Raw genomic sequence first — 18,893 nt, forward strand, 5'->3', positions numbered from 1 at the left:
TCACACATAACAAGTTTAAGATTAAAATAAATTCTAAATTCTAAAAACTCACCATATCTGAATAAGTATTAAGAAATACTAATCTAGACATATATATATATATATATATATATATATATATATTTTATAATATGTAAATTTACATCAATCAAATAATAAAAAGACTGTATTTTTATTATTATTTGATATTGTTTATACTATATAATATAAAATATATAAAATAAAGATATGTATTTTTAAACTCTATTATTTGAAAATATTGAAATACTCTGCAGAGAAAGACATGTACAAATCTTAACTTGACTCTGGCAAATCAAGCTTTTGTATCTCAAATCATTTTGTATTATTTAAAATTAACATAAAATCTTTTTTTTTTATGACACAATTATACAGATTAAATCACACTTTAAGCATAAATTCTTTTGAATATTTAGAAATCATTAAAACATGTATTTAAACTAATTATATATTACATCTCAATAAATATAAATCCCCAAATTATTATTCACTATGATATATATATTTTAATTTTTTTATAAATTAAACCATTATTAGTCATTAATTTCGGACAAAAATTTTATTAAAAATAATTATTTATGAAATTCAAATCATTTTCAATGAAATTTCTTTATGATAATATGTATTTGTATATAATTTATTTTACAATTATTAATTTAAAAATTTTTATAACTTTTAAAAGCATAAAAAATAGTCTTTAAGAATTTGACATTTAATTTGAAAATTTATCGTTACAATTTGAAAAGAAATTTTAAATACATGTTTAAACGAGAATAATTTATTCCTCTGATGTAACACGATATCATAAATTTGTCACGTTTGAACAAGAACAATATGATTACTCGACGCCATTGACCTCGCAATTGTTGGATATTGCTGATCGAGGACACTAGATAAACTTCTTGCAAATAGCATTTAAAAAAAAGAAAAAAAAACATGTTTATTTTTACCTTTCGTGTTTATAAAATGCTGGATAAAATGAATAGACGCTTATTTTTATAAATAATCTAATAGTTTAGATAGATCTTGATTGCCAAATTTTCGACTATTTAAGAGAAAAGCAGAATTAAATAAACAGTTACATTTTATTGATAGAAAGATACGAAAAGTCTAACTTTATATCAAATACTTCCAGTGTGTATGTATATTTCAAGTTATTTATTTAAAAAAAAATCATATGTAGACTTTTTTTCGTATAAATATTATTGAAAATGGACTTGACAAACATAGATATACATTACTCGATTATTTAACAGCATGCTCTTGTTTATTATCAATTGATGACCCTAATAAAAGCTGAATAGGTTACATAAAACGCGATGGTTGCATCAGAAAAGACAAATGATGCACATGCTTGATTAAATCAGTTCTCAATTGAAAGTCGACTGATGTAATCTTCCTCTTCTGGCCGCTAAGCCAGAAACTCGTATCACCATGACTCTCTCATCCGGCTATTATCAGCATCACTATTCAGTTTCTGACCTCCTATGCGTCTGGTCTTACACGAGCAGAATTTACATTTTCTGCTGATAACAAGTCGGAATGATTCACAAAAGCATCACAGTTGAAGAGGAAGGAAACCGTTTCTGTGAGCACATCATATAATTGCAAATTATATTTTAAAGTAAATATATATACACATGTGTGTTGCAGCATGTCATACATAGGATAGAAAATTAAAAAAAAATCTATATAATTGTGTAGAAAAATATTATAAATAACGAAATATGTATTTATAATATTACTCACAGACATTTCAAGTCAGTCACATATTGAAAAATTAATTAACATTTATAACTAGGAAATATATCGAGAACATATGAATTTGATATACCACGTACTTGAGGATCAGAAACAATATTAAAATATAAGATAACATATATACAGTGATTTTATTTTATATGTATAACGTTATATATATTACAATACCATAACAGGTGATAGATGTCACATAAATTCGTTTTAAATACAGCCATTGAAATCAATCTTCACCATAGACATTCATATTTAAACCAAAACCAAGTATAAACAAAACTTTTACTACATTGGAATAATCATGGCAATATTAAAATTTTACAATCAACGCAATTGTAAGATTTAGGGTCATCATGAAATCATGAAATACGATCGTAGTCGAGGATTACATAGAATTTGGCAACGTTTTATTGCATCGTGGAGGAATGTATGAGCGTTTATTTGTACTATTTATTCCCATCAAAAGGTTTCTTTAAAATTTGAATATTGTTTGACACAGCGCATATAAAAAAATATGCCTGTTTGCCAAAAAAATGAATTATTTCATTTTTTACACATAATCCTGCACGCACATACGCGAGTGTATTTTGAAATTTGTCATTATTGTACTTCATTTTGATTGTTGGATCTGACGATACATAAACTTTTTTCGTAAAATTTACATATTTATATATTTCGAACAATATATCTATACACAATATCAAATTTAAACATAAATATCGTCAAAGGCGCAAAACAGGTGCAAGTTGTAAATCATAAATGTGATGTACGTGACTTGCTATACGCACATGCAAAACGAAGAATTCGGTGAAGTCTATAGTTGTAATACAGATAAATACCACATATCAAAATTTACAAATAATCTTTAAATCGATATAAAAAACGTTTTTCACTTAATTCTCTTATAGCTAGAGTCTCATAGAAAACATTGGAAGTTTGATAGTCTTATACCTGTTTACGGAGATATACTAGAAAAAAATTCGCATCTAAGAAGTACCTCTACAAATGTAATACACATTTCTTACTTTCTAGACTGTATAATCTATACATTTCTTTTAATATATAGCAATAAATAAAAGTAAAAGTCTGTACAATACTTAAATGTCTTAGGCGTTAAAGAGTTGTAAATAATTTAAAGAAAAATGCAATAATCTCTTTCTGCGAATGTGTAAGTACACGTTCCCTAAATTTATCGTAACAAGGTGTTCTCGTTTGTCGACATCGAGCTTATTTAAGCGCTACAATGCACGATTTCGTTCCACAATTGCAGAAAAAAGCTATTTCGTTACGAGATTTAAGTACATGCCGTTCGTGCATTATCAGAACCGCGACAATCGTCTCGAATTTAAAGCTGTCAATTTGCTGCACATATTACTTAAGATGTACATATAACATATGTACATATATATATGTCACGCTATATATAATATTTAAAAAACATAATAAAAAATGTCGCACGTCGGAATTGGATCGAATATGTGCGATTTGCAAAATCGTAAAAATTTAAGAACACAGCGTTGAATCTCTAAAAAAATACTAGAAGATAATCGCAGGAACACATTTTCATTTTTTTCCTTTTATTTTTCGCGAGAAACGCAAATGTTCGGTCTGCGAATATTCTCGGGCGCAATAGCGTGAGGAAGACGGGGTGGAAAACGAAATTGGAGGCGTATTTTAAAATAAATGCGTTACATGACGGTACAGCAGTTCTTCTCCGTGTGATTGTCGCTGACAATCTCACTAGTATTGCCAGTGAAGCGTTGCGTAAAGTCGTCGGCGGTGAGGTCGGAATTGGAGATGGACGAGACCGGCATCGAGATGCCATTTCCGTTAGCGTCCAGCGAGCCACCGGATATATGCCGATTCTGCGCCCGCTGCTTCTTCAGATCTGACAAGGATTTGACGAAAACAACGGACACATGTATGTTGATCTTGCCGTTGGTATCGCTGTCTGTAGCGTAAATCGGCGACTGCTGCTGACTGCCGACCGGCGGGTCAAGCCCTGTCACTGCTGTCAGGCAAACACGTAAAAATCCAATGTGCTACTCCCCCTCCCGCATCAAGTGTGCCGACTTTTTCGATCGACGCAATCGCCACTTTTTCGTCCCTTCACCGTTACCCAACTTTCTATTCCTATGCACTGATTACAATTAAAAAAAAGAGAAAAAAAGAAACGAGGATGTCAACTATGAATCTCATGCGCCAAGCCTCTTACATGCTCTTTTTAGCAACAAGCGTTTCGAAAACATTGCATCAAGAAGGACCACCATATGCACATCTCGGTGTGTACGTACACAGTATATTACTAAACGAAATTTATGATAAACGTGATTATAAGTGGTTGCGTTTTACGCAAGCAAACTAATAAATATGAAAGAGAGAGAGACAGAGAGACAATATGTATATGGTAAACACGGCTGTCACGTTACAAAGAGCAGGAAACGGTGTTTAAACGACTATGATATATCTGTATGTCATATTTTTACTACAATGGAATTTCTCCAATTATTTAATAGCTACTACAAACTGTTCTTGATCTAATTATATTCGCGCGTATTGTTGTTATAATGCATATGATGTATCATTGGGATCTCTCATCGAATGAAAAACGAAGTGATTTTAGAATATTTCATCTACAAATACAATGTTCGAGTATAATATTATTATTTAGGAAACAATAAATATGAAGGTCCATTGGTAATTTGTTCACTCAGTGTTCGTGCTCTCACTATATATCTGATATGTTCTTTTTATTTTTTAAATTGACTACCTCAATCAAATGAACGGTAGTATAATTCATCGCCATTTCTTTCAACTAAATAATATAATAGATATGAAACATTCATTAGCGGATGGTTTGCTATCGACTTTCAATCGACGTTCAAAAATCTGATAACGAATATACATAAAAATTCGTAGAGAATTGCGATCATAACTTCATGCTTTAGGCCCAAAATTCGCTCATTATACTATGAGCGCATTATTCGATAAAAGTTTACCAAACGTGAAAGTAGCAATGTTCTAAATATGTACTTATTCTAAAAAAAAACTTGCACATAATACTAGATGTATAAAGAGTATAGAATAATATATCTTTCAAAATTCTACTTATTGTGCGTCCTACTAGTATGGTATGTATAATTTTCTAAATCGATTAGGCTCCAGTTTATGTAAGAAAGTATGGAAACAATTCGACATATCTACAGTAAATATCGTTTGATTATTACTCTATATTGCGCTTGTGTGTTAATGACCGCAAAGCTTTGCTAACACGCGGTCCACAAAGATATGCTAAGAAAGCCAGTATCATTTAGGCCTTATCAAAAAGATTGGATGTAGATAAAACGAGATGTGATGCGTGTATGTGTGTAAGTATATTTTAACAATTTTTTTTTAGAGAGAAAAATGCGTTTTTGTTATGCGTAGCACACGTAGATAATGTACGTACACTATGAGCAAATAACTTTTGGCATATCATGTGACGTGTATGATACGAAAAAGAAAACATAATTAAATGCATTGTAGAAATCGTGAAATGTAATAATTAAAGAAATAGGAAAGTGACGTAGAAAACTAACCTCGCAATTATTCAGGAGCACGCAATAGTGAAAAAAAAGAAAAAGCTGGTAAATAATCGAACAGCTAACACAGTGAGTTTAACACGGTACATTTACACGATTTTGCAATTAACAGATTAATATACAATCTATATGCTTGGGACTATTTAATCTGCCAAAACTATTCAATTTTTTCCTCTCTCTTTCTATGGATGTGTAAAATTTTGTATTTCTTGATATATATATATATATATATATATATATACAGGGTGGCCCATTTTAATCCAACCAGTCGAATATCTCGAAAACCAAGGCCGGGAGAGAAAAATGTTTCAGACAAAAGCTGTTTGGTTTCGAGGGGGCCATAAGATGGTACCATTGGTTTGACTTTAAAGAGTCATTTGAAGATCACGTGAAGGTCACTTCAATTTTTTTAAATGGAACACCCTATATATTTTTGCACATTCTTGTAGCTTATCTCGAGAGCTTTCCAAAACACTATAATTAAGTACCTTTTCGTTAAGTACTTTTTGAGTTATGAGGCTTGAAATAATTTCTTAATTTTACATAAACCGTAAAATATCTTGTAAAATATTCATTTTTCGATTATCTTACCTTAATACTTTTATGTACAAAATAATGAGAGGAATCAATTGGTGTAAAGAAAACACATAGTTGTTTTTAAGAAAAAATATGGAATTGTTAATTGCAAATTACATATTTTTTCTTCAAAACAACTATGTGTTTTCTTTACACCAATTGATTCCTCTCATTATTTTGTACGTAAAAGTATTAAGGTAGGATAATCGAAAAATGAATATTTTACAAGATATTTTACGGTTTATGTAAAATTAAGAAATTATTTCAAGCCTCATAACTCAAAGAGTACTTAACGAAAAGGTACTTAATTATAGTGTTTTGGAAAGCTATCGAGATAAGCTACAAGAATATGCAATGACAAATAGTAGGTTCCATTTAAGAAATTGAAGGTGACCTTCATGTGATCTTTAAATAACTCTTCAAGGTCAAACCAATGGTACCATCTTATGGCCCCCTTGAAACCAAACAACTTTTGTCTGAAACATTTTTCTCTCCCGGGCTTGGTTTTCGAGATATTCGACTGGATGGATTAAAATGGGCCACCCTGTATATATATATATATATATATATATATATATATATATATATATATATATATATATATATATATATATATATATATATATATATATATATACACACAAATATGGTATTTGAAGAGCAAACAGTGAATATTCGACACAAAGAAAAACAACTTTATACATATATATATATATATATATATATATATATATATATATATATAAAGTTGTTTTTCTTTGTGTCGAATATTCACTGTTTGCTCTTCAAATACCATATTTGTAATTTCATAATTATTATTATTCTCAGCATAAAAATAATTCTGCCTTATTTTAAGGAGGATGTGATATACAGATATACATACATCATATGTATATATATATATATGTTTGTGTGAATTTATATAAATTTTTTTAAATTTTATATTCACATACTTTCCTATGTTTCCTTTAGAATTTATGGGGCATAAATAAATGAGCATGATATGTATATACATATATATGTATATATATACATGTGCAATTTTTGAATCACGACGTGATGGAAAATATATATTCCAGAGAAGTCTCTCCGCACCATAAAAAGCTACCATTTATCACAATATTCTACTGAACCACAACCATTGCAAGTAAGAATGCATTTGGAATGTACCTGAATCTTTATCAACATCTTCATGAAGGAAAGACTCATTGTCTTTTCCTTCAGGACCTTTTCGCACCGCTGGTGTCAATGTGCTAGAATCAGTCTCATGGTCTCCTACTTCCTGTGTACTATTCTCCAATGGCGGAATACTAGGCGCAGGAGCACTAACATATGTCTGAAATGTTTGACATTATTATTCACTTATATGTTCAAATTTCAATATTCAGCATTAATTTCTTATATATATATATATATATATATATATATATATATATATATATATATATAAGAAAAAAATAGAAAATATTTAAGATATTGTTAGGTCGCAAAATATGCCGTACCTGTTGTGCTTGTAACCTGAAACGTGCTTCTTCTTGAGCGTCTTTTTTAGTAGTAAGAACTTTGTCTCGAATAGATGTCCGGCGCACACTCTGTGTCCGCGTATTTATGCTCTGTGATCTTCGCACCCTCCGTCCCTGCGCTTCACGAAGTCGTTTACTCTCCTGTTCCGTTTTCAATTCCACTATTCTCTCCCTAATTTCCGGATCTTCACATATATCTGTATCGCATATATTTTATATTATTAAGATGTGAAAAGAAATTAAACAAGATGTATGTAACATAAATCAAAACAAATCGGCAATCTATACCTGCGGGAGTTTCGTCGTGCTTATTCTTTGCATTTAGGTCTGCTCCATTTTGCACCAATAACTCGAGTACTTCCAACTGCAACATAACATTGTATGTAATATGTTAGACTAATATTTTGATGTTTTATTTTTTTAATATTAAGCTTACATGTCCCCAACATGCAGCTGCGTGAACTGGCTGCCACTTATCATTGTCTTCAACATCTGTTGATACATGTTGATCAAGAAGAAATTCTACAACTCGTAAATAGCCATTTGCCGCTGCAATGTGAAGCTGTAAAAATAAAAATTGTGATATAGTTATGCAATTGTAAATAACTTATTAATCAATTTTTTTCTTAGTTTAAAAAATCTAAATACATACAGGTGTAGCGTCTTGATGATCTTTATATTCAAGATCACCTCCTAAAGAAGCAATTTTTTGCAAATCCCGTAACATTTGAACCTCGGTTGAGGCTCTTGTTTCATCTATTAATTCTTGAGTAACTCCTCGCCTCGCCATTTCTCCTATATTATAGAAATATAATTGGTATGAATATATATCATAATCATATTTATTATTTCTACTGTATACGTTTGAAAATGACAATATTTAAATATTAAACAAATGTTATAATGCCTAAAATCTTGTCACCTTCAATGCAATCCAATGTTTTTTCATCTTCGCAAATATCGTATGGCATGTTGCCATCAGCATTAACAGCTAATAAATTTGCACCCCTGGCAATAAGATATTTGACTAAGTGTAAGTGACCACATGTAGCAGCAGCATGTAATGGTGTCCATTTTTCACTATCTTCTGCATTTACATTAGCACCAAATTCAATAAGTAACTTCATCATTTCTTCATTATCATCTATGCAACACTGATGTAGCGCCGTCAAACCATCTTCGTTTGTTGAGTCCGGATTTACCCCTTTCTTCAAAAGTCGTCTTACTAAAAAAGAAACAAGTGTTTTCAACATAATGACAATGTTTATTTCCTAGGTATAAAATCTCTTACCTTCATCGATATCATTTCTTGCAGCGGCTTCTAATAACATAACACTATCGCTAAAATATATGTGCCGCTTGTTACTCGTATGCCTAGTTTGATGCCGTAACCATTCCTTTTCGCGTTGTCTCCATACTTTTAATTGTTGTAATCTACGGTGACGTGCCAAATGTAACCGTTCTTGCGTCGTCAGTCTTTCAACGTGTACCATCTCTGCCACTAGCTCCGAGTGTTCCATTGTTACGTGTTTGTAATTGGTGCAGGTATATTTACCTGTTTATAGTAGAGAAAGAACAGAATATTATCAAATATGTAAGCATATATATCCGACATTTACACATACATATGCAATATTTATGCATACACACATAATGCAACTGTATAAAAGAAATGAAAAATCTGCTCCAGAAAAAGCATGCATATAAATTCTCAAACCATGTTCAATTTTATTAGAACAGCCTCTTATGCCTTTGTTTTCAATAACCACACATTTAAAAAAAAACATTTAAACATAATAATCAGAAGGTTCTGCAACAAACAACGTAAACAGTTTTACCTTTACAGTTACAAAGCCAAGATCTCATTCTCAGATAATTTAAACTTTTTGGACAAATACTGGATATTATTCTGGTATCAGAATTTTCACTTATTTCAACAATGTATACGCAACTGGATTGATTTTTCCGAGTTATCTGGCAGGAATGATAGCATATTTTATTCTAGTGCTCCGCAAAACTTATCAAGTACTTAGGTAAGTAAACATTAAATATTTGCACAAATGTTTGTACATGCTGACAAAAAGTTATCTAGAAGTAGTAACAGTAATTTGACATTGATATATTATTTTTTTAAGATTATTGAATTTCTTGTATGGATTTCTTTCTATTAGAAAATAAGATAATTTATCTCAAAAAATTTTATGGAAAGCTCTTGTAAATAAAGTGACAATATTCAATAATAAAAAAATATGTAGATTACATTCCTGAAAGAATAAAATATTTAATAAATAATATATCAAGATTTTTTGCAGAGAAAAATTAGAATGTAATTAATGCAATACGTGTATATATATTTTGTTGCTTTTTATGTATTTTATTCTAATATTGCAAAAACTTGGATATTTTTAATCAAACTTGAGCGTAAAATTTTTATTAAATAAATAGATTATATATATATGTCTGCGTAATGTGCATATGTAATGAATTCTATCTTTAATCTCTTGATATAAGTAATATATTGCGTCATTGGAGATATAAGAGTGTACATATTTATTCTAACTGTACAATATAAGTTTTATATCTCTCAGAGATAATTTATAAACGATACAAACATCTTGCTTATTACTCATTCAAAATGTATAATACCACATTTATTCTTTGCCAAAGAGATAAAGAATTAACAGTATCGAAGAGAGAAATCTGCATTTGTAGTAACATACATAAAAATGTACAATTGATTTTACACAAGTTAATTGATCGAAATCAGGAGCATCTCCTTTTCAATATTTTCCCACGCAATTTTCGATAACAAACCCACGCGAAAAATGCGGAAGCACAAAATGGGAAATACTTGCGGATCATTTATTAAATTGGCATCTGCGCGCATTATTTTGTCAATCATCATTACGGTAAGCTAGGATAATCGACAAGGCGACACGACGGTCTCACAGAAGAATTCATCGCACTCTTCCCTCGTTTGTATCGCGAACGACTCGACGATTCGCGCAACGTGAAAGACACGAAGCGAGAGAGCGCGGATAGATCCTACTTCCTGCCAATTACATCGTCGAGGGTACCGAAGCCATCGCGATCAAGGCCAGGACGAGCGGTGCGTATCGCGCAGGATCTCTCCTTCTCTCTCTCTCCCTCTTTCCCGAGGTGGAAAGCCGAGGATAATCGCCAGGTAGGAGAAACGGATCGACGATCGAGCGCGATTTCGAGGAACATCGACTCGGGAGAGGCGAGTATGTCATTTTCTCCTGGCGTACTTTTCTTCACACACACGCACGTTACTTACTTAAGCGAGCGCGCGGGCCGACACGCGGTGGCGGCGACGACGATGGTCCGCTTTCCTTCCTCCCCCGCTCGCGATCGCGCCAGCGGAATGTAACGAGCGACGGTGACGAGGAGGCGAGCCGGGCTTCATCGCATCATGATCCACCCGCGTCGAGGACGTCGATCTGCGACGCGTCTCCGCCGCTGCTGAAAATACACTCGCGCGCGCGCGCGCGTTTCCCGTACCTGGCAGCGCGTGCAGCCGCGACGGAAACGTCTACCTGTCGTCCGCCATTTTTAAACTACCTTGCGAGGGAGTGAGAGAGAGAGAGAGAGAGCGCGCGCCTCGTCTCGCCTCGCCCCTCGCCTATTCCATTCCGGTCTAGTCTCGTCTCGTCCCGTCTCCCCTCACCGCGCCCGATCAAGGACCCAGGCCCGCTCCAGCTGGCTCGCGTCGCGAACGAACGTCGCCGATCGACGTCGATCTCTCGGTCGCGAGAACCAGACGCCGTTACGTAACTGTTGCCGACGTTACCGCGTCAGCCGGTCGATAAGCAAGATATCGCTCGACTCGTACTCGCATCTACGTCGAACTACTCTCGATCCGAATGGAGTTTTTTTTTTATAATAATAAAGAGCGAGTGGAAGTTTCTACGCTTCGATGAATTTTCAAACAGTTGCGATTTTAAGCTGTTTTTTTTCTCGCCTTATTTGCCGTTTTCTTTTTTTTCTTTTTTGTGTCGGATCGCCTCGGTGATTAATATGCGCATTTCAAATTTTTAGATCGCGTTCCACATTTCGCGTCTTGTATTTCCGCCTTCGATATAACACGTATTTTTAATTATATGTGAAAAATTTAATAACAACGTTATTGTCTCGTTATCTGGATATGAATATCAAGAATATTATTGCATTCTTTGTCATCCTTCCTTCTCGCAATTATACTTCTGTCAAATATGTAAATTGAGTTTAAACAATATCCTTCAATTTATTTATATATTTTATATGAATAAAAATTATTTATATGAATATTAATTATTTATATGAATAAAATTAATTATATGAATAAAAATAACCAGATACTTCAGTAAATATATGCAAAAATGACAAATATCGTATCTCGTCCTTTTAAAATATGTTCCGAAATCTTTCGCTATACAAGAGTCGTAAAAATTACGTAAATGTCAAATTGAAATGTCACGTTTTAAAAGAAAGATAAATCGCACGCGTTTATTTCGTACACCTGTTAAACTAACATTTAAGCTTTCGATATATTATACGCATAAAGTACTCGTTCTATTTTCGTGTCATTTACCGGACCTGGACATAACAATAAATTAATGCACTCCGAGGATGATTTAACTGCAGACGCGCGCTTCCTCGGTTATCTCGATAAAGCGCATGCTTGTTCGCTGATCTCGTTCATTGGATGCGTTTGGCGGAAATTACTCGGTAGCATCATCGAATCGATGATTGATTCCTACTGTCAGATCCAGCGAATCAGCGTCGAGCGTCGCAGGAATATGTCACGACAGTTTTTCCCCGTTGAACGCGCCCCATTGTATCCGATCACGCTCGATATCGCGGTCCCGTTCCAGCTACTTAATCCAACTCCGCTTCGAGCAGGTAAAAGTGCAAATTTACTGCCAACTGTCTTCCCCCCTAGTTAACGACCTTGAGTGCCGCTCGTCGATCCTCCTCGGTTACCTGCCGATATGGAAGGATACCGCGGTAGCGGGGCGCATCTCGCGGTTCTCTCTGGCATTTTCGCGACCGGTGGTAGCCTCTTGGGAAAACTCGCCGGCGCTGTTGACGCAACGTCATTGGTGAGTTGGCGGCAGATTCGAATTTCCCCAATAAAAAAAAAAAATAAGGAATCGAAATTAGAAATAATAAGAAGAAAAATATATGGAAGGGATCTTTCTTTTTTTTTTGCGATCAATTTATATTCGAAAATTAAAATTAGGTCCATTTTACAACGAGTCATTAGTCGTAAGCAAACTGACCAATCACAATGGATTATTTCGAAAATAATCGACTGTGATTGGTCAATTTGTTTACGACTAATGACTCATTGTAGAATGGACCTTAGATTAAAGATTCGAGATTATAAGTGACTTGAAATAATTATCGGAGTAATGTAATGTATCTATTTTTATACATCTATTTTCTCCCCCGTAAAAAGGCGACGTTATTACTAAAAGGAGTGCTTCTGGTCTTTATGATCGTGTCTAACACCGTGGGATGCACGTTTTTTGTCAAAGCGCTTCATGGCAGCGGCTCTTCTTTGCCGGGGACGCTCGCTAGTGCGGCTACAAACTATATTTGTTCAGTGAGTTGATAATCTTATAAATAATACGATTATTTTTTGATTGAACAACAAATTAATTAATATAATGCAAAGTGCAATCTTAAGTTTAATAAATGAATTTTTTAAGGGCCTTAATTCAAATCTCTCTTTAACAAAGATTTTGAAATATCAATTGTTTCCAAGCGACAAAAAAAATATTTTAATGGAAACATTAAAAACTTTAAGAGAATAAATAAATAATAGACTAATAATACATTTCTCGATTAACTTTAAAAAGAGATTATGCTTTAAGAATTTTAATTTGTGGTTTATAAAAATATATAATATGTAAATTAAAAATTAATGACTATATTTCCTGATATATGATATATTATGAATTAAAGAAAACAGTCGATTGATGAATTTATCATTATAATTTCAGAGATTGTCTTCAATGCTTATCATAAAGGAAACTAAAATATCGCGAGAAACATCGAATAAACACTTTTTGGAAAAAGTCTTGACAAAATATAACTGGAAATGGAATGACAGAAGAGAATAATTTATGTGAAAAAGAAGATTTGTCATGAAGAGAGAGATCGCGCAATTGTTTGCCTATATGTCTAACAATATAATCAGATTAATATATTTCCGAGAGTCGGTTCGCACAACGAGTGAAAGTTGTTTCGCGAACTAGACGCAATTCCGCGAGCGTGCACAATGCGGTCATAGCAATTATATGCGCACAGCTACGTGGCGATTGAAGGAGAGCTGTACACGATATGATATATGCTGTTGAAACGCAATCTAGATAGTGCACTTTATGCATACACACACGCCGGAATTATTACACGATCGATAGAAATATTATATTCGTCGTCTCTCTCTCTCATTGAAGAATAAATATGTTCGATTTTTCTCTCGTATTTCCTATAAAAATTACATTTATCTTATTTATATACGTAAAATTTTACGAGTATTATTATTTCACGTTTAGCCTGTTGAATAGAAATACAAAAAATCAGACATATATTTCACGTTTTTATACAAATTGTAATATTTTTATAATTCTCTGCGGAAATGGATTTAATCCACACTCTGTCGGTAGCGTGACCGCATATTGATTGTGTGAAATTAAACATTTACGAGATTAAGTTTGGATTTGTGGGGATATAAGAACGTTGCTGACTGAGCAGTCTTTGAAAAATAACGATGAAGTTATATATTTATTATGTAGTTTGTTCTACATATCATCTATGTCAAACACGTAGTTCGTCAATCTCGTTAATCTGCAGCACTTTTTTTTATAAACGATATTCAAATGCAAAAAATAAGAAAGTTTTAGTTTTATAAAAAGGATAATTATTTTCTCCTAATTAGAAAAAAATTACAATGTTCTTGTAAAGCGACATATATCTTAGAAATAATAATACTCATTTAATTTAGAATCTAATTGACTTAAAAAATGTAGCATTATTTTATATATTATTAAATTCAAGATCATTGGCGAGATATAAGATTTATAATTTTTTGTAAATGATTAAGAAAAATCTATTTCAAAATAATACAATAGTTAAAATAAGTTTAAATTTTCACTTTTACTTGGACGGATCCAATGAACTGTTTTAGCTATGTTTTTGCAAAAAGATACAGATCTTTCATGACTTCTTCTTTTTCAAAATTTTATACTATTAATTATAAAGTAAACTAAATACCACAATGTATAATGCATTATGTGAAAATAACTAGTGAAAATAATTATAAATATGTTACAGTATTTATATTTAATTTTTAGATCGTAAAATAAGAATATAAAATCCAATATATATCTTTTTCTTATATAATTAAAATTATTCAGAGTTCAAACCTTAAAAACGTAATATAAATATATTTTTTATGTTTATCTTAATATCTCGTTATTTTCTCTTCTTCAGATTTTCAAAAATATAAAACTTAACTGTTTTATTTTCTGTTAAAGGCTTTTGTAGGCTTCATCGTATTTGACGAATCTACATCATTGGCCTGGTGGTGTGGGACTTCCTTAGTACTTCTCGGCTTGATCTTGATATGTTACGTTCCCACTGAAAAGGATGCCATCGAGAAGAAATTAAAGTAGCAAAAATCAGCAGCGATCTCTTTTATATTAAAAGTAGCGAGGTATTACGACAGTACGATTTATTCTTACTTTTGTATTGATATTGCAGATCTCTCTATTATGTATCCTTATTGGAAATTTACTATATATTTAATATATTGAAGGATAAACTATATTAATGAATTCCATTATTAAAGTATTAATTAAAATATTAATAGAGATTAATTACATGCTATAATTATATATTTAAATGATGTATTATAACGTATGTATATGTATATATATGCGTAATTAATATATAATTATTATACATATATTTTAGAGTACTATAATAATTTGATAATAAAAATTTATTGCAAAGAAATTTTTCTATATTTTTTTATATTTTATCTATTTATAATGATTTTTCTCTACGTAAATCGATGATTATTTTGGAACGATGTAATCGATATAATTGCCCAAGTAATGAATGACGTACAATATATACACACATACATACTTATACATGTCTGATACTATATTATTAGATTGAATGGCGTAATGGACGTCGCATGTAAAATTTATACGTGATAGGAAAACAGAAATATTCCATTTTTGTTCAAATAAGAGAGAAATATTCTCTATATTTTCCTTCTGTTTTTAAATTATTTCCTCTAGGATATATATAAAATATTTTACATATATTTTTCGATCATTTTATTTTAATATTTTTAAATATAAAATAAGATAAACATATGTAGAGAGGAGTTATAGCAAATAAGTAATTTACTTAATAAATTTGCTTAAATGAATACAAATGCATTTTATAAAAATTATATTTATTTAAAAATTATATTGCTCCTTTTTATATGAAATTATGTAATTTTTATTTAATTTTTTAATTTTTCAATTTATTAATTCTTTTTAATTATCCTGCTATAAAAATATAAGTATAAAATATACGTGTATCTGTACGTTTATCAATTATTTTAAATTATATTAGAATATAGGATATAAAATTTTAGATAAAATAAAGAATAAAAGAATATTTCTTGATCAATCGAATATTTCGTTCTTCCATCAAAGTAAATTGGGCAAATTTAATATTGTGTGGATTGTATAGTAGAATGGATCTCCGAAAATTCGCGTCTCTCGAATTGCGTTTGTGATAGCACGGCAGAGTGGATCTCTTGTTTCTGTAGCAGCGTCGGATGAGAGATATGACAATGATGAGATAGTATATGTTTCTTCTAGTGCCACTTAAAATATACTAATAAGATGCTATCCTTCCTCGTTCAGCCATCAAGTGGATAACGCTTCACATTGACGCATTAATGAGGCAAAATTAGCGCAACGTGAGAATTATACGTCATTGTTACCTCATGGTAACAGCCTCCAACAGCGTCGGTGTAACGCGTAACGAAGACGGATGTATTTATGCTCCCGGATGTAAATATACCACGCGAATGACTGTGCGGCGTTTGATAATGAATATAATAGGCGTTGGATGAATCGATCTTCTCTGACATTAATTTCCCCACAGGGTTTATCGAAATAATTATCCGAATGATATAGCACAAATTTCACGTTCAAAATTATATTTTAAGAGCTGTCATTTCACGCGCGATGCTATTTTATCGAAAATTTGACGTTTTATTATAGTCACACACGAAAAGTAAATTAATACCATGTATTTGTAAAATGTGTCTTTTGCTTCTCCATTCGAGACTTTAATATCTCTATCATATGGTAGATCATATCATTCCCAGCGAATTTATATTGTTGACTTTTCCGCTAACATGGAATTTTATTGGGCAATATTTTATATATGTAACTTTTCATGAATTTGTCCATTTATTTAATTATCGACGAGACATCTCTCCGATATATAAATTACACATAAATATCAGTAGTTTAAAAAGCGAAAAATGAGTGCATAAATAAAAACAAAAAAAAAGAAGAAAAAATGCACTTAGAAGCCATAATATCACATATGAGATAACATTTTTTAAAGATGATGGGTTACATATATTAAAATATATTGAGCGCAATAAATAAAGCAAATCGGTTTTATCTCATATATATATAAATATGTACATTTATTAACATGCAGTAATTAATTTGTGCGGAAACATAGATTGATGATCAATAATCACAGTTCTTTTATTTGCACAACTCGATCGAAACTCGATCTTCGTCGTGTCTTATCTTGGTGTGACATCCCAAATTTCCCGTCCCAAGTAATCCGCGCGGATTTCTGAGTTAAATACTCCAGATGGACTCGCGATCGATAAGCGAGCCAATAATCATATCCCCCTCGATTCTCAATCCAATAGGGAACTCGGATCTCGTCGACTCGTGAAATATCCCGCGTCTTATTGGCGTTCTAGACTTTCTTCTCGCATCCTTATTGCATCCTTCTCGCGTTATCTTACCTGTAATTCCTAAAAAGACACGCTCGACCGAATACAGCTCTCGTCTTGAATTCGACAAATAGATAAAAAACTAAAACAAAAAAGTATATCGCTACTTTTTTCATATCTTTCAGCCGTTCAAATGTCGTATATTATATCAGAAATGTGAAATAAAAATGTTTCTTATCGCGCACAAGTAATTTACGTCTCAATTTATTAGTTACTCGCACAAATTTATTTTATCTACTCACACACGCGATTATAACATTGCATCGATATAGTTTCGAGTGTTTTCTTGAAAATCAAGTTATTGAATCACACTTGATATATTGCGATTAAAGCAATTCATTTGCATAAGAAGTAAATATTTGCAAATTGTTTATATTCTTTTAATTCTCCGTTATAAAATGATGTTATAATTAGTGTATGTTAATATTAATTCACTGATGATTTTTATTCGTTTAAAGTATATTTAAAATATTTTTTTAGAAAATAATATTGTTATAGATTTTAAAAACATATTCATATTTATATCTGCAGATAATAATAATATAACATTTGAGATAAAATAAATGAAATCTTAAATGAAATCAACGGATCTTTCTCAAATAAAATCTTGTATCACTGGTTTAATCAGTGATATTTTTACTGATTTAATTTAAGAAAGCATGTTTTAGGCAACAACAGGATATCTATAATAATTTTAATATCTTTTTGTAAATAAATAAATAAATATATATATATATATATATATATATATATATATATATATATAAAATAATTTAACATTATGGTTAAAATATTTATAAAATATTTTGATTACTGACATATCGTGATATACATGTTATTGTATGTAAAATATTTGGGCAATATATTAATAATAACATGATGTTCGATCTTTGCGATATATGTATAACGCGCTAATATTTACATTCGTACGCTCTATAATCATTCGCGTGATAACACTCGAGCAGAAAAGTAGCGGTACAAGACGCTCCGTCAAATTTCTTTTTTCGCGATCACGATCAATATCGGAAAATTATTTGTTATGAGAATATGATTAATAAATAATTAACTCTTATAAATAACACGTAGCTACATATTTCGCGACGATAATTTACAAAGTGTATACATGTCACGTAATTTAATCACAAATAAGAATCAAAGTATGTGTGACAGAAATTCATATTGTAAATTAACGTTTCATTTACGATAATAATTTATGAATAATAATTATTTCTTTAATAATACTTGTTAGTCAAATTTCATTCGATGCTTTATCGTTTGATTTTTCGACGATGTAAATATAATTCGATTTGGGAATACGCGGTAAAACAATCGAATCGAGTAATTAACGGGATCGAGTAATTAAATGAAAGGCCTCGC

At 31.4% G+C, this 18,893-nt stretch overlaps 2 protein-coding genes across 10 annotated transcripts; one reads left to right on the forward strand and one right to left on the reverse strand.

Moving 5' to 3' along the window:
* Window positions 1–1,481: 1,481 nt before the first annotated feature.
* On the reverse strand, window positions 1,482–11,600 carry Mypt-75d (Myosin phosphatase targeting subunit 75D). Of its 6 annotated transcripts, none has more exons than XM_083102880.1 (9): window positions 9,292–9,542; window positions 8,745–9,008; window positions 8,376–8,678; window positions 8,106–8,248; window positions 7,890–8,015; window positions 7,742–7,817; window positions 7,433–7,650; window positions 7,101–7,266; window positions 1,482–1,604 (listed from the first exon to the last, which is right to left on the reverse strand). In XM_083102880.1, exons 1-9 carry the CDS (start codon window positions 9,317–9,319, stop codon window positions 1,504–1,506), a joined length of 1,425 nt encoding a protein of 474 aa, XP_082959006.1. In that variant the 5' UTR covers window positions 9,320–9,542; the 3' UTR covers window positions 1,482–1,503. The 6 variants fall into 6 exon arrangements, with proteins under 6 accessions (XP_082959006.1, XP_082959005.1, XP_082959004.1 ...); XM_083102879.1 differs by lacking the exons at window positions 1,482–1,604; window positions 9,292–9,542 and adding exons at window positions 1,885–3,784; window positions 10,752–11,600; XM_083102878.1 differs by lacking the exons at window positions 1,482–1,604; window positions 9,292–9,542 and adding exons at window positions 1,885–3,784; window positions 10,309–10,720.
* Window positions 10,455–15,739, forward strand: LOC145973469 (transmembrane protein 42). 4 transcript variants are annotated; one of them, XM_083102888.1, is made up of 4 exons: window positions 10,455–10,698; window positions 12,396–12,555; window positions 12,915–13,061; window positions 14,998–15,739. In XM_083102888.1, the coding sequence occupies exons 2-4, from the start codon at window positions 12,445–12,447 to the stop codon at window positions 15,133–15,135; spliced, it is 396 nt and encodes a 131-aa protein (XP_082959014.1). In that variant the 5' UTR covers window positions 10,455–10,698; window positions 12,396–12,444; the 3' UTR covers window positions 15,136–15,739. The 4 variants fall into 4 exon arrangements, with proteins under 4 accessions (XP_082959014.1, XP_082959015.1, XP_082959017.1 ...); XM_083102889.1 differs by having other exon boundaries at window positions 10,455–10,637; XM_083102891.1 differs by lacking the exons at window positions 10,455–10,698; window positions 14,998–15,739 and adding an exon at window positions 13,462–14,501 and having other exon boundaries at window positions 11,763–12,555.
* The last annotated feature ends 3,154 nt before the right edge of the window (window positions 15,740–18,893 follow it).

The sequence above is a fragment of the Camponotus vicinus genome, unplaced genomic scaffold, assembly GCF_025532165.1.
Source record: "Camponotus vicinus isolate PSW18456_S1 unplaced genomic scaffold, iyCamVici1.0 SCAF_6, whole genome shotgun sequence".
NCBI lineage: Eukaryota > Metazoa > Arthropoda > Insecta > Hymenoptera > Formicidae > Camponotus > Camponotus vicinus.